A 14,794-nucleotide genomic window follows, 5' to 3' on the forward strand; every position below is an offset into this window, starting at 1 on the left:
CAGAGAGGCAACGTGAAGTTTTTTGAGTCCACCAGCCTTTGTGGCCGAGAATCTATCGAAATCGACCCGAATAGTGAGACGCAGGTTCCTGGTCGCGCCCTGACGACAATGAGTCAACCCACAAAATGAAGACTGTTTGTGAGTTTTTGGTCAGCAAATGGATCATAGTTCTCGATCACCCGCCGTATTCGACGGATTTGGCCCCAGCCAACTTCTTGTTGTTCCCAGAATTGAAGTTGACAACAAAGGACACAATTATGGTGCAAATGAGGACATCCAAGAAAATTGTACTCCTGTAGTGAATGCAATTCAAAAAATGGACTACAGAGTCTGTTTCCAAACAATTTCAAAACGATTTTAGATGTGTGTTGATTCAGGGTAGAAGCTGAAGGGCCGGTGGAGCAGTTTATTGCTCTGAGATTTATTCCACCTGATTATCATTATGATTAAACCGAATGCTGGAATATGATATAGCACGAATTGCATACTATTATTAATGTATCGGTGCCATTGGTTAGCCACTTGAGAGCCTTCGTGCCACATAGATTGTATCAAATCGCTCGCGCAGCGGGCCAACGTCCATCTAACGTTTGTTACCTGTCGTAAGCACCCCAAACCACTACCTTTATATTTCTCGAAGATGCTTGGCATTCAAAAATAGTCCTGCTCTCCCGCTCTCAATGATACTCACTGTAAGCAATCTTGGCAAGCAACAAATCAACAAAGTAATATTGTAATGAAAAAAGGTGTAGCAGCAAATAAGAAGACGAACACACCTTGATTAATAAAATATAATTCAGAGGCGCAGTGCCCTCCGATAAAGCACATATTACAACTGCAAGGCATTCCTATTACAGTAATGTTTGGCACCTGTAGTTATTCCGAGAACACAAATGACAGAGTATCAGGCTAGCGTCTTCCCTTAGGCGCATTATGGTGACACCTCTCATTTATGTTCATAAATTATCTTCACAATGAATCAATCTCTATCCTTCAGAGCAATGCAATACACGTTAGCTCCTCCTATAACAACCTGTCTTCTCTTTACGTACATAGAATTTAGATACCGGGTTCACTCAGAGTTAAACAGTTAATTTTGCACTACCACGCAGGACTTCTAATGATGCAGCAACAACAAACACTCGCTCGCCTGAATATTACTATCTCACACAATGAATCTGGCATACAGTAAAACTCTGAAGGCTTTTCGGAAATTCACACCAGCTCCGAGGCATAAAAGAAATCACATTCCCATTACAATGAGACTGCATCTTGATTGTGATACGCAGTTCTACCGTTGTTCTAAAGTTCGTCACAGTCCCAATGAGACTTCGTGTAACAGAATCAAAATCACTGCCTCACGTACGCCTCTACTGGTGTATTAAATTGCGGAATAGCCTGCCGCTACTCAAGTGCTGTTCCAGACACTCTGACAGTGCCTGGAAAGCCATTTGTACTGTAAAAGTACTTACTGACCGAATAAAGTTAGCATTTCATTAGAGCGGTTAGATACGGGTCTGTCCGCCATAAAGGACACAGAGTGACCCTACAGAGCGAAAGCGCCAACGTCAGAACTAGCGCTCCCCTCCCCTTCATTCGTACCTCCGCGTCGATTATTAATCACGTCGTTACTCATTTTCTAAGGTAATGAAAGAAAATAGCATGTAAGAGAGGAGATCGTTTTCTTACCCCCTGTCCTCAATCACGTGCTTCAGACTACATTTGAAATACTTTTTTCTTAACCTGAAGGGTTAAGAATAACTGGGACTATTTTCTCTCGATGCCGATATCTCACAATAACGCCGTTTTAGTTCTACAGGGGGGTTCCCCTCAGCATTCACAATGCCACCTACTTTCTGATACCGGAAGGGTATTGTTGTTGGTTTGTGGTGTTTTAGGATGCAAAAACAACTATGGCCGGAAGGGTATTACTACGCTGAAGTTGTTATAGAAGGTACTAGAAACCTACCATTTTCTCGCGCAACTGGCACACCCATCTACATCCGGCCACATCAACCAGTGCGTCATCCCACTCGAGGTGACTCAGAGCCTTCTATACTGATCATTCGACGTATGCCTGCCCACTGCCTTCTGCATACTCTCATATACAGTTACTTTGTTTAATAACAAAAGTATATTAATTCACTTCACCTTATGGGTGGCGTGAATAACTTTGGTTTAAATCTGGGTGAAGCCCTTACATTATTATTATTATTATTATTATTATTATTATTATTATTATTAACATTATTATTGAAGCCTTTAAATTAAATTTGTTTAATAGAATGGGTATATTTATACAGTACTAAGTGACATAGTTGCTACGTTACAAGGAGGAGACTATTCTGAATGAATACAGTGATTTTGTGAACATAATCCATGATTTCTTTTTCGCTGCCAAGGTCCTATCCGAACTGGGACATACTGTGTATATCATATTTTATTTTGAAGCATGCTTTGTCGAGTAGAAGAGAAACGATTTTTAAAATCTGTCTTTGTCTTCCATCTGATCATAAGTAAACAAAATCATTATTGAAACTTCCTGGCAGATTAAAACTGTGCGCCGGACCGAGACTCGAACTCGGGACCTTTGCCTTTCGCGGTCAAGTGCTCTATCAACTGAGCTGCCCAAGCACGACCCACGCCCCGTCCTCACAGCTTTACTTCTGCCAGTACCTCGTCTCCTACCTTCCAAACTTTACAGAAGCTCTCCTTCGAACCTTGCAGAATTAGCACATCTTTCAGGAGATTTCTTTTTTTTTTTTTCCTTACACATGTTTATCCTTTTCACGCACAGCTCTCTATCTGCAGCCTATTTGTTTTCGTTTCCTGTGCTCCGCCAAAAAATAACATAAAAAAGTTGGGATGCTGCTGATGGTGAGACTCTATACTCTGTAATGTCTCTTGCAGCGGTCTCTCCGCGATATTTTCAGAAATTTTATAAATTATGTAACTCAGTACATATCTTGAAGTATCTCTTCTTATCGTACCGAATCCTAAACTTTAATATACGATGATTATCAATGCACAGTACTTTCGAGCCCTATTATTCCTTAGAATAGCTTCTCTGCTATCTATGTTTTCTCTTATGAAAAGAATGAAGGAGATCTTGCCGATTAGCCGTGAAAGAAGGAGGATGTATATGTATGTATTGTTGAGCTAGTCGCCATCTTGATGAGATTCTGTATGAGAAGGAATTTAATACATGAACTAAACTAAAGTAAGTGTGTTCGCGTATTATTTAACTCATTATTATTGACAGTGTCTGCTTACTACGCTGTGTTGCAAGGGATCAGTGGGGAACGTCTGATTTACACTGGACGAGTTCAAATGGTTCAAATGGCTCTGAGCACTATGGGACTTAACATCTATGGTCATCAGTCCCCTATAACTCAGAACTACTTAAACCTAACTAACCTAAGGACAGCGCACAACACCCAGTCATCACGAGGCATACACTGGACGAACCTGCCGTTTTGTATGCTCAAGATATCCAGTTTATTACTTCAAATAAATAGGCTAAAACGGTCTTACCAGCAGATCTCCGGTCTTCCCCATGTGATCACCGAAAGTTAATAATTATTACAAATGTTTTTAGGAGATCGACTGACAATTTTCGTCGCACCGAGACTTCGCAATTGCTTCACTGCCTTATGGAATTTAAGTTAAGCTCAATTTAATCAGGATAGAACAGTATTGAACTGTGTGAGTGTCATAAGCCTGCTTTGTGAATGAAAATTCCCTTAATATACGCATGTTTTTCACTATCCTGATCAGTGAAGCTAAATCAGGCCGGTGTGAGACAGGTTTTTAAGTTTCAGATCCCACAAAAAAATATTAAAACTCATTTACGTTAACGAAAGAAAAGGATGTTGCGAAAATATAGCTACCTATTTATGTTTTACGTTTTCAAGGGATATTGTGTTATTTTATGAAGAACGTCGTCTTTTATTTTCATACACAAGAAGTTTTTATTTGTTTTCTCATTACCTGCAACTTTTGCTCATGTAATAGGTGTTTGTTCTCTTTGAAAAAAATAAAAAATAAAAAAGTAAATAAAAAAACAAAAAAGGTGGTAGAGCAATTGTCCGTGAAGGGCAAAGGTCCCGAGTTCGAGTCTCGGTCCGGCACACAGTTTTAATCTGCCAGGAAGTTTCATATCAGCGCGCACTCCGCTGCAGAGTGAAAATCTGATTCAGAAAATCATTATTGCGTCCCACAGAAAATACGTGTAAATTTTCAAATATTTAAAAAAGCAGTAAAACTCATCGCTTGACGCAGAGTCCAAAGTTGTTTCTCGCCCAGATTCCGTTCGTTAACTGTGACAAAACTGGAATGGAATGCGCTGTGCTCGACGGTGAGTGCAATGCCTGGCTGTATTAATACAGAAAATATTCCACCAACGGCTCTGCCCACAAAAATATTCGCATTATTGTTTCAGAGGGGACAGACTGTCTAGCAGTGGGAGGAATTTTTTTGCGCGTTCAGAGAAACGCAATTTAGCTGGCAGGCAGGTGGCTGGCTGCGGTTTTGGAGCCCTGCAGCCGGCACGCGCGCTTGCTGCCGCTCAGACAGCCGCGCTCTCTGCGTGCTGTGAACAGGGAACATTCTTCTGCTGCTCCACAAAGCACGTTTTATATTGTGTTATGTTATATTTATAAACTGTTTTGAAATGTTCTGGATATTCAGAAGGAGTGGCGTCGTCAGAGTGACGCGATGTTCCGGCAGATTGTCTTCTGGCCATCTTCAGGTGGTCCTGATGATTGTCTTCAGCTGGGTGCCATATCGATAGAGATAAAAGAAAATAACGAACTTCCGTTCCTGGACATGATAGTCAAGAGAAGACCAGACGGCACACCATAACGCAGCATGTACTGTAAACCAACGCATACAGATTTATGCTTGGATGCCTGCAGCTGCTATGTCCCCTCTCAGCGAGAAGGCGTCCTCAGTGCAATTAGTGCAAAAGTGTCGCGAAATTTTCCAAAACAGTTGAGCAGCTGTGTTGCTGCAACTACAGACAGTCTGTATAAGAATGGTTTAAACTACAATACTGGCCATCAAAATTGCTACACCAGGAAGATTACGTGTTACAGACGGAAATTTAACCGACAGGAAGAAGATGCTGTGATATGCAAATGATTAGCTTTTCAGAGCATTCACACAAGGTTGGCGCCGGTGGCGTAACCTACAACGTGCTGACATGAGGAAAGTTTCCAACCGCCGGCCGCGGTGGTCTAGCGGTTCTAGGCGCTCAGTCCGGAACCGCGCGACTGCTACGGTCGCAGGTTCGAATCCTGCCTCGGGCATGGATGTTTGTGATGTCCTTAGGTTAGTTAGGTTTAAGTAGTTCTAAGTTCTAGGGGACTGATGACCACAGATGTTAAGTCCCTTGGTGCTCAGAGCCATTTGAACCATTTGAAAGTTTCCAACCGATTTCTCATACACAAAACAGCAGTTGACCGGCGTTGCCCGGTGAAATGTTGTGATGCATCGTGTAAGGAGGAGAAATGCGTACCATCACGTTTCCGACTTCGATAAAGCTCGAATTGTAACCTATCGCGATTGCGGTTAATCGTATCGCGACATTGCTGCTCGCGATGGTCTAGATCCAATGAATGTTAACAGAATATGGAATCGGTGGGTTCAGGAGGGTAATACGGAACGCCGTGCTGGATCCCAACGGCCTCGTATCACTAACATTCGAGATGACAGGCATCTTATCCGCATGGCTGTAACGGACCGTGCAGCCACGTCTCGATCCCTGAGTCCACAGATGGGGACGTTTGCAAGACAACAAGCATCTGCACGAACAGTTCGACGACGATTACAGCAGCATGTACTATCAGCTCGGAGACCACGGCTGCGGTTACCCTTGACGCTACATCACAGACAGGAGCGCCTGCGATGGTGTACTCAACGACAACCTGGGTGCACGAATGGCAAAACATCATTTTTTCGGATGAATCCAGGTTCTGTTTACAGCACCATTATGGTCGCATACGTGTTTGCGACATCGCGGTGAACGCACATTGGAAGCGTGTATTCGTCATCGCCATACTGGCGTATCAACCGGCGTGATGGTACGGGGTGCCATTGGTTACACGTCTCGCTCACCTCTTGTTCGCATTGACGGCACTTTGAACAGTGGACGTTACACTGGAGATGTGTTACGACCAGTGGCTCTACCCTTCATTCGATCCCTGTGAGACCCTACATTTCAGCAGGATAATGCACGACCGCATGTTGCAGGTCCTGTACGGGCCTTTCTGGATACAGAAAATGCTGCCCTGGCCAGCACATTCTCCAGATCCCTCACCAACTGAAGACGTCTTGTCAATGGTGGCGGAGCAACTGGCTCGTCACAATACGCCAGTCACTACTCTTAATGAACAGTGGTATCGTGTTGAAGCTGCATGGGCAGCTGTACCTGTACATGCCATCCAAACTCTGTTTGACTGAATGCGCAGGCGTACGAAGGCCGCAATTACGGCCATAGGTGGTTGTTCTTGGTACTGATTTCTCAAAATCTATACACCCAAACTGTGTGAAAATGTAATCAAAAAATGTTCAAATGTATATGAAATCTTATGGGACTTAACCGCTAAGGTCACCAGTCCCTAAACTTACACACTACTTAACCTAAATTATCCTAAGGACAAACACACATGCCAGTGCCCGAGGGAGAACTCGAACCTCTGCAGGGACGAGCCGCACAGTCCATGACTGCAGCGCCTTAGACCGCTCGGCTAATCCCGCTCGGCAAAATGTAATCACATGTCAGTTCTAGCATAATATATCTGTCCAATGAATACCCGTTTATCATCTGCATTTCTTCTTGGTGTAGCAATTTTAACGGCCAGTAGTGTACCTACCACTTGCTCCATGTCGCCATAACATCTTGGGGGTCCAGAACACTATGCGCTGAGGAGGAAGAGAAACCTGTTACGACTACTTTTATCCTGTCCGTTGGTAACACATCAGCAAAAATTGGGAAACTACTCCGGCAATACGCCAAGTGTCTATTTCTCCAGTCGCCCAAGTTTATAGCTTTTCTGACGTCTGTTAAGGACGACATAGGAGTCTACCATATCCTGTGCCGATATGGGAAAATGTAAAGGATGGACAAAGGAAAACTGATCTGGAAAATATTTCATGCAGCTTAAGATAGGCAACCCAGCTTACATCAGCTGTCCAGGGTGCTAATGACGAAACTTGCGTTGCCTATCTTAACGTATATGAAATATTTTACGGGACAAGTTAGCCCACACCGCAAATTTGAGAGACAATCCAGACTATGGAGGAAAGATTTGCAGAGCACCGGCCTGAATTGCAGTGGCACCTAATTGTTAAAACAAGTCAGTAGGTTCTCGGACAGCTTTTTGAAGGAATATGGAGGGATATGATCACACTATGAGCTAATAACAGCTGTTTCCAACAATGCAAGGCCTGGGATTTTGCCATGAGCGTGCTCAAGGGACATATGCAGTCTGAAGGAAGGAACGTTCACGACACGCCAATTGACAAGATGGGATCACACCTAGTAGAAGCGTCTGTACTCAAGCATCGACGTGAGGGGATGGCGTTGGTGCACACATTGTAAACAGCAATTCTTTCCTTCTTTTTTTTTCCTTTTTCCTACTGCCTTATTCCCGCATTGTGCGTAGGGTCGGTAGGGTTAAGGACGGATTGGGCACGGTGAATTAATTTTTAAGGGGTGGACGGATGCCCTTCCTGCCGCCACCCCATACCCCCCGGGACGGAAATTAGTGTACCCCAGCTGTCTGCATCTAGTGTAAATCGTGAAATAGTGTGAATGTGTTTGAAATGTCTGCAGGTCGTGTAACTGAGGTGGAACGTGGGGACAAGCCCGGTATTCACCTAGCAGGATGTGGAAAACAGCCTAAAAACCACATCCAGGCTGCCTGGCACACCGGCTGTCGTCGTTAATCCGCCGGGAGGATTCGAACCGGGATCGGCGCGCCTACCCGAGTTCAGGAAGCGGCGCGTTAGCGCTCTCGGCTATCCTGGCGGGTATTGTAAACCGCAATTGGGTCCTACTATCGTAATAACCCAACAACTTCATCGGCGGAGCTGGGCCTACGCAATTTGGAACCATTAACAACAGCAAAAGGGAGGACACGGATACACATGACTGCGCCATGCGGAAGACAGTCGGTCAACAGGGCCACCTAAAGATGACAGCAAGTCAGTTTGCCAAAATATCGCACCATTTCGACGACGGTACCTGGTTGAAAATCCGAGAACATCGAAAAATTTATAAAATCTGCGACGCTGGCGACGGTACAACTCATCCGCAGCAACTTTGGAATGCGCTCTGCGTTGTGTATTCACGAACATCCACGGAAAATTGAACACCTCGGTTAAATCAACATTCCGCTTCCAGAACATCCATCACCACACAGCCACGTATTACGTACACCGTGTAGTATCCGCCCCTGAAATTGTGAAGGGCTGTAGCTCCAAAACTAACCGTGATGGGAATTTGATTTAAAATGGATTTGTACACAGCCCGTTTAAATGATTCCAGTAGATGACAGAAACAACTATTGTTGGATTAAAAAAAAATTGTATGACTTTGCTGTAATTCTTTGGAAAATAACACAGTACACTATGTTTACACACTACTGGCCATTAAAATTGCTACACCAAGAAGAAATGCAGATGATAAACGGCTATTCATTGGGCAAATATATTATATTACAACTGACATGTGATTACATTTTCACGCAATTTGGGTGCACAGATCCTGAGAAATCAGTACCAAGAAAAACCACCTCTGGCCGTAATAACGGCCTTCGTATGCCTGGGCATTGAGTCAAACAGAGCTTGGATGTCGTGTACAGGTACAGCTGCCCATGCAGCTTAGACGATAGCACATTTCATCAGTAGTAGTGACTGGCGTATTGTGACGAGCCAGTTGGTTGGCCACCATTGACCAGACGTTTGCCATTCGTGCACCCAGGTTCGTCGTTGAGTACACCATCGCAGGCGCTCCTGTCTGTGATGCAGCGTCAAGGGTAACCGCAGCCATGGTCTCCGAGCTAATAGTCCGTGCTGCTGCAAACGTCGTCGAACTGTTCGTACAGATGGTTGTTGTCTTGCAAACGTCCCCATCTTTTGACTCAGGGATCGAGACGTGGCTGCACGATCTGTTACAGCCATGGGGATAAGATGCCTGTCATCTCGACTGCTAGTGATACGAGGCCGCTGGGATCCAGCACGGCGTTCCGTATTACCCTCCTAAACCCACCGATTCCATATCCTGCTAACAGTCATTGGATCTCGACCAACGCGAGCAGCAATGTAGCGATACGATAAACCGCAATCGCGATAGGCTACAATCCGACCTTTATCAAAGTCGGAAACGTGATGGAACGTGTTTCTCCTCCTTACATGAGACATCACAACAATGCTTCACCAGGGAACGCCGGTCAACTGCTGTTCGTGTGTGAGAAATCGGTTGGTAACTTTCCTTATGTCAGCACGTTGTAGGAATCACCGCCGGCGCCAGCCTTGTGTGAATGCTCTGAAAAGGTAATCACTTGCATAACACAGCATCTTCTTGCTGTCGGTTAGATTTCGTGTCTGTAGCTCATCATCTGCTTGGTGTAGCAATTTTAGTGGCCGGTAGTGTAATTTCAAAGAAAGTGTAACGTTCCTTATGTTGACCTACCGCAATAAATTTTCCCGTCATCTATTAGTTTGTATGTTACAGAAGTAAAACTTTTACTGAAACACCCTGTATAGTTTCTTTCATTAAAAACAGTCTCTCAATGATGACTAACTTTTGGGCTATGACATCACTTGGTTTTGTGGCGACGAACTCACCAAGCAGTGTTCGGAGCGTGTTTTTCATCCGGAAAGGAAGTTCTTTGAGCCGGCCGAAGTGGCCGTGCGGTTAAAGGCGCTGCAGTCTGGAACCGCAAGACCGCTACGGTCGTAGGTTCGAATCCTGCCTCGGGCATGGATGTTTGTGCTGTCCTTAGGTTAGTTAGGTTTAACTAGTTCTAAGTTCTAGGGGACTACTGACCTCAGCAGTTGAGTCCCATAGTGCTCAGAGCCATTTGAACCATTTGAAGTTCTTTGAACGTTGTTCAATAGAGAGCGGAGGAGGTGCAATAACACGAGAATAAGGTGGGTGCGGGAATGACTACCCAACCCAACGCATGTATAGTATATTTGTCAGTCTAGCAAATTGCGGGTGAGCGTTGTCGTGGAGTAGCACCACTTAACGCATTCTTGCTAGTCGTTGTTATTGGACTGCGTCTGCAAGACGTCTCAGCGGTGATGGTTACACAAATGGCTCTGAGCACTATGGGACTTAACATCTGAGGTCATTAGTCCCCTAGAACTTAGAACTAGTTAAACCTAACTAACCTAAGGACATCACAAACATCCATGCCCGAGGCAGGATTCGAACCTGCGACCGTAGCGGTCTTGCGGTTTCAGACTGCAGCGCCTTTAACCGCACGGCCACTTCGGCCGGCTGGTGATGGTTACACCTCAGGAAAGCAATTCGTAGCGCGCCACACGATGCAAGATGCATATCATTGTCTTTTATGAATTCTCGCAGGACATTGTACGGGTGGCTGCTGCTTTACTTGGGTTCAACCATTCCTTTCTTTTCCGTATGTTAGCACAAAGACATCATTTCTCGTCACCACTGACGATGCGGAATAGGAATGGTCGGTGTTGTTCACGAGCCAGTTGATGAAGAGCAAACAGAGATGCAAAGATGGTCACCCGCTGATATTTGTGATTTTGGCTTAGAGCATACACCCGATTTTTAAACGTTCCGCCACTGCATGCCAATGTCGCACAATACTGGAATGACCAGAGTTTATCACATTTGCCGGTTCTCGGGTACACTGAAGGGGATCATTGTGGATTAATACGTTTAAACGATCTTCATCAAACCACGGGGGTCACTAATGTCAAAACGATCCTCCTTAAAAAGAGAAGACGATTTTCCTGCTGCGCTGTGTCCATTGGTATTGCCCCTATACACGGAGCAAAAGTTTATGGCTGTCTATGCAATCAAAAATTGTCGTTTGTGTACATTCTACCCGACAATTTTGTGAATTTTACAACGTGCAATCACCAATTGAATCGTTTTCTTTCTATGACCTTGTCAGGCTACTGTACCGGTAAGGGTTAAGTTTTGACCAAATTGGAAACGTAGTTTTGTTCAGAAGTCTTTCTTTTTGATTACCCTTAAAGAAGAGGTTAACTTACTAATGTAGACGGAAGTCAGTGTCACAAGAGGGAGAACGTATGTTCAACATCGCGCCCTTTAGCTTAGGTGGCTTCTGTAGGCCAATTTCAGGTGATTTCCCGGCTTGACAGACCACACATGTCTGATACGAAATTCTTCGTCACTACTTGTTCTGCACTTCTGTCATGCGTCGTAAAGTTATTGGGCCGTGGTCGGCTGGCGCTGATGCCGTTTTTCTTTTTTGGCTTTTTGTCATCATCGAGTGGCGTCTTATTGTTCCCTCAGTTACTACCTTAACGAGTTGCTCTCTTGCCTCTGTCAGTGGCAGCAGCAGCGTTTATCGATACTAGTACTGCTGCACCTTCTTTGGTGTGGCCGCTATATTTCCGTGTCGTGGTGTGTGTGAGGCAGTTGGTCGGTTGCAACAGAGCAGCGAGGAAGTCCTGTGGCGTGAGGTCAGGCCGGGGCTGCTGGCGGTGTGCACACGCGGTCGGAGTAGTGTGGCCCTAGCTGTGAGAGCGGCGAAGTTCGTCGCCCACCGAACCTGCATACTGGAGTTGAGTAATAAGTGAACCTGTTATGAAACCTCAACTGCTGTGACATCTCTTCGTTGATTACTGGTTGTTGCTTCCTGGGCTGTTCCCGCAAGCAGCAACGCGATGGTGTGCTGGTGTCGGCAAAATTTTGTAGCCGTCTTCCTGTATGGTGATTAACTTTTGAAATGATTATGATTTATTAGTGAAGTGCACCAGCGGTATCTTCTGCCTTGTGGCCGTTAACGTTCCGGTTACCTGCCCTGGTCATTGGCATAGTTTTCTTACAGTGTGTTTCCCTCGCCGTGTTGATGCTGTCCAGCACAGCGTGTAGTTTGACAGCTTGATGTTGGTCTCCCTTTTCATTTGAGTGGTTATTGTGCCTTGACTGTGATTAGACGCCAATTATTAAGACATAGTCCTGCTGCGATCCTTGGCCTCGCTGATATTTTGGTTGTCGTGTCGTCGGTCGGGTGGAAGGTAATTGATTGGGTTGTTGGTTGGTTCTTCAGCCGTCCCTAGGTCGTGCTGCCACCCGATTATTAAGTTTTATGCTTGGCTGCCTGTCTCACCTAAACTGTTGTTAGAGTTTCCTCACCAGACCGACCCTTGGAACACTTCTGATCACCACTGTTCTGCTGTTTCTGATTTTCTTTTGTTGCAAGTACTGTGCCAGGCGTTCAGCCATGTATTAATTTTGTCTGTTCTATGTTAAGTATATGGCCTTCAGCGGAACCTTTTGCGAAGTATTTTAAGATTAGGCTTTCAGCTGTGTTTTATTTAAAATTCTTGTTTGCTCTGTATTTAGGCCTTCAGCTGAATTTGTTTTAAAATCTGTGGCTTTCAGCCTGTAATGTGTAAATTCCTGTCTGTAAGGTGTCTCTTTAATTATCCTGAAATCTTAAAATGGCCTTCAGCCGTACTGTGTAAATGTTTATCTTACGGTTTGTCTTTAATTGTTTTGATTAATTGTTTGTTTTCTTAAGATGGTTTTCTGTTGTACTGTGTAAATGCTTGTCAAAAAAATGGTTCAAATGGCTCTGAGCACTATGGGACTTAACATGTGAGGTCATCAGTCCCCTAGAACTTAGAACTACTTAAACCTAACTAACCTAAGGACATCACACACATCCACGCCCGAGGCAGGATTCGAACCTGCGACCGTAGCAGTCGCGCGGTTCCGGACTGAGCGCCTAGAACCGCATGGCCACCACGGCCGGCAAATGCTTGTCCTTAAAGGTTCCCTTTTATTATGTTGAAATATTATTGGGCTTTCAGCCGAGGAATTAATTTAAATTTTCCTTAATATGGCTTTTAGCCGAAATTTGTGAATGCTTGCCTTTTAAGAATTTCTTTTGCTGATCTGAAATTTTATTTGGACCTTTAGCGGACAAGATATTTTAATTTTATTTAAGTAAGGCCTTCAGCCATCTGTCTAAATTCTATATTTAAGGATATTTTAATTTTACTTAAGTAAGGCCTTCAGCTGCTTCTCTAAATCCTTGTGCTAAAAGGAATTATTTAAGCTTTATTATTGAGAAGTTACTTGGGCCCTCAGCCGTGAATTGATCCGTGTTGTTTCAAAGAGAAAACTGTGCATTGGTTTTCTAGGAATAAAGTTGTGTGTTCTTGTGTAACTAACAGCAACAGATCTTGACCCCTTTCCACAACCTCATCCGCTCTCTCCTGCGAACCCAGATTTCAGCATTTTGTAAGTTCTTGTATGCAGATAAATGGGCTTCGAGTGAAACGAGGGACAGTAATAAAAGAAGAGCTCTTGCAACGTAACGTGTTGTGTAAACTACAGCAGAGAGTACGCACCTGGACCCAGCCGGAGCGGCCCAGGTAGACGCCGTCGACCTCGCGGTCGCACCAGCGCACCGGCGACAGCTCCCTGCTGCAGCTGCCGGAGCTGTTGGCGACGGTCACGGTGGTGGAGACGGCGGTCACGCCCGACAGCAGCGAGGACTCGCGCCGCGGCAGCGTCGAGTAGGTGGGCTTGAGCTGCGCAGACACGCCGCCGCCGCCGCCCCCGGAGTTGGCGGTCGCCGAAGCGGATCCGGAGGACCGCGGCGTCGTGCGCGCGAACGACGCGGGCGGCGGGGGCGGCGCCGAGTCCTGCGGGGGCGGGCCCTGCTTCTGCTGCTGCTGCGGCGACGGGCAGTCCCACGGGTCCGCCGCGTTGCGCAGGTGCAGGATCGACACGTTCGGGCCCCTGCACACACACACACAAACAGGCAAGTAAAGAACATTGCTGTCACCTTTTGTAACAGCTCTGGTTCACGGAGCCACGAGAGTTTTTCCCGCTTTTCACATCTCATTTGGACGAAGGTGCAGTAGCTGCCGCACGTTGTCGAACTGGAATGAGGTAGGAACGATACATGCTAGTATCGTTGGAAACTGCGCCAACTGTATCGGATTGTGGTATGATTGGCTGTTGGAATAAAAGATATAAGGATCATTTCGGGTCCACGTGCCAAAACTCATATTTGCTTTTACGAGGTGCGACAATAAAGCAATGACACTGATGAGAGAAAAACATGTTCCTTACCGTTTTAGTGAAGTTTAGTATTGTCTCCTCCAGAGTAGTTCTCTTCTGATTGCACACATTTTTTCCTGCGCTTCTGCCATTGATGGTAACATTTCTGGAACTCATCTTCTGTAATATCCTCCAAGACCCTCGTCACAGCTTTTTGGACATCTTGTGTTGTTTGAAAATGGTGTCCCTTGACCGCCGTTTTGACTCTTGGAAATAGAAAAAAGTCGTTTCGAAAACAGACTTAATGTCCGACAGGGCAGCTGCAATCAGTGATTTTACAATGTAACTTTTAATCCAACTTGATTGCAATATGTTTATTCGTACGATCGGTTTCGGTTCCTCTAGAACCATCTTCAGAGCTGATATTTCGGTTACATGAGTAACCCGTCCAAATACAGTAACTTTCACATGCTGCGTCACATCAACGCAGCATGTGGAAGTTGCTGTATTTGGATGGGTTACTCCTGTAACCGAAATATCAGA

The 14,794-nt window shown here is 45.2% G+C and overlaps 1 protein-coding gene across 1 annotated transcript in view; it reads right to left on the reverse strand.

Annotated features, from left to right (window-relative positions):
* The window catches only part of LOC126455840 (hormone receptor 4-like), a 267,525-nt gene extending 253,432 nt beyond the window's left edge, over positions 1-14,093 (reverse strand). Inside the window, exons 1-2 of the mRNA XM_050091601.1 lie at positions 14,044-14,093; positions 13,594-13,987 (exon numbers count right to left, since the gene is read on the reverse strand). Of these exons, the coding sequence (XP_049947558.1) occupies positions 13,594-13,987; positions 14,044-14,093 (444 nt within the window). The remainder of the gene's footprint in view (positions 1-13,593; positions 13,988-14,043) is intronic.
* Positions 14,094-14,794: the final 701 nt, after the last annotated feature.

This window comes from Schistocerca serialis, chromosome 2, assembly GCF_023864345.2.
Source record: "Schistocerca serialis cubense isolate TAMUIC-IGC-003099 chromosome 2, iqSchSeri2.2, whole genome shotgun sequence".
NCBI classification, from domain to species: Eukaryota; Metazoa; Arthropoda; class Insecta; order Orthoptera; family Acrididae; genus Schistocerca; species Schistocerca serialis.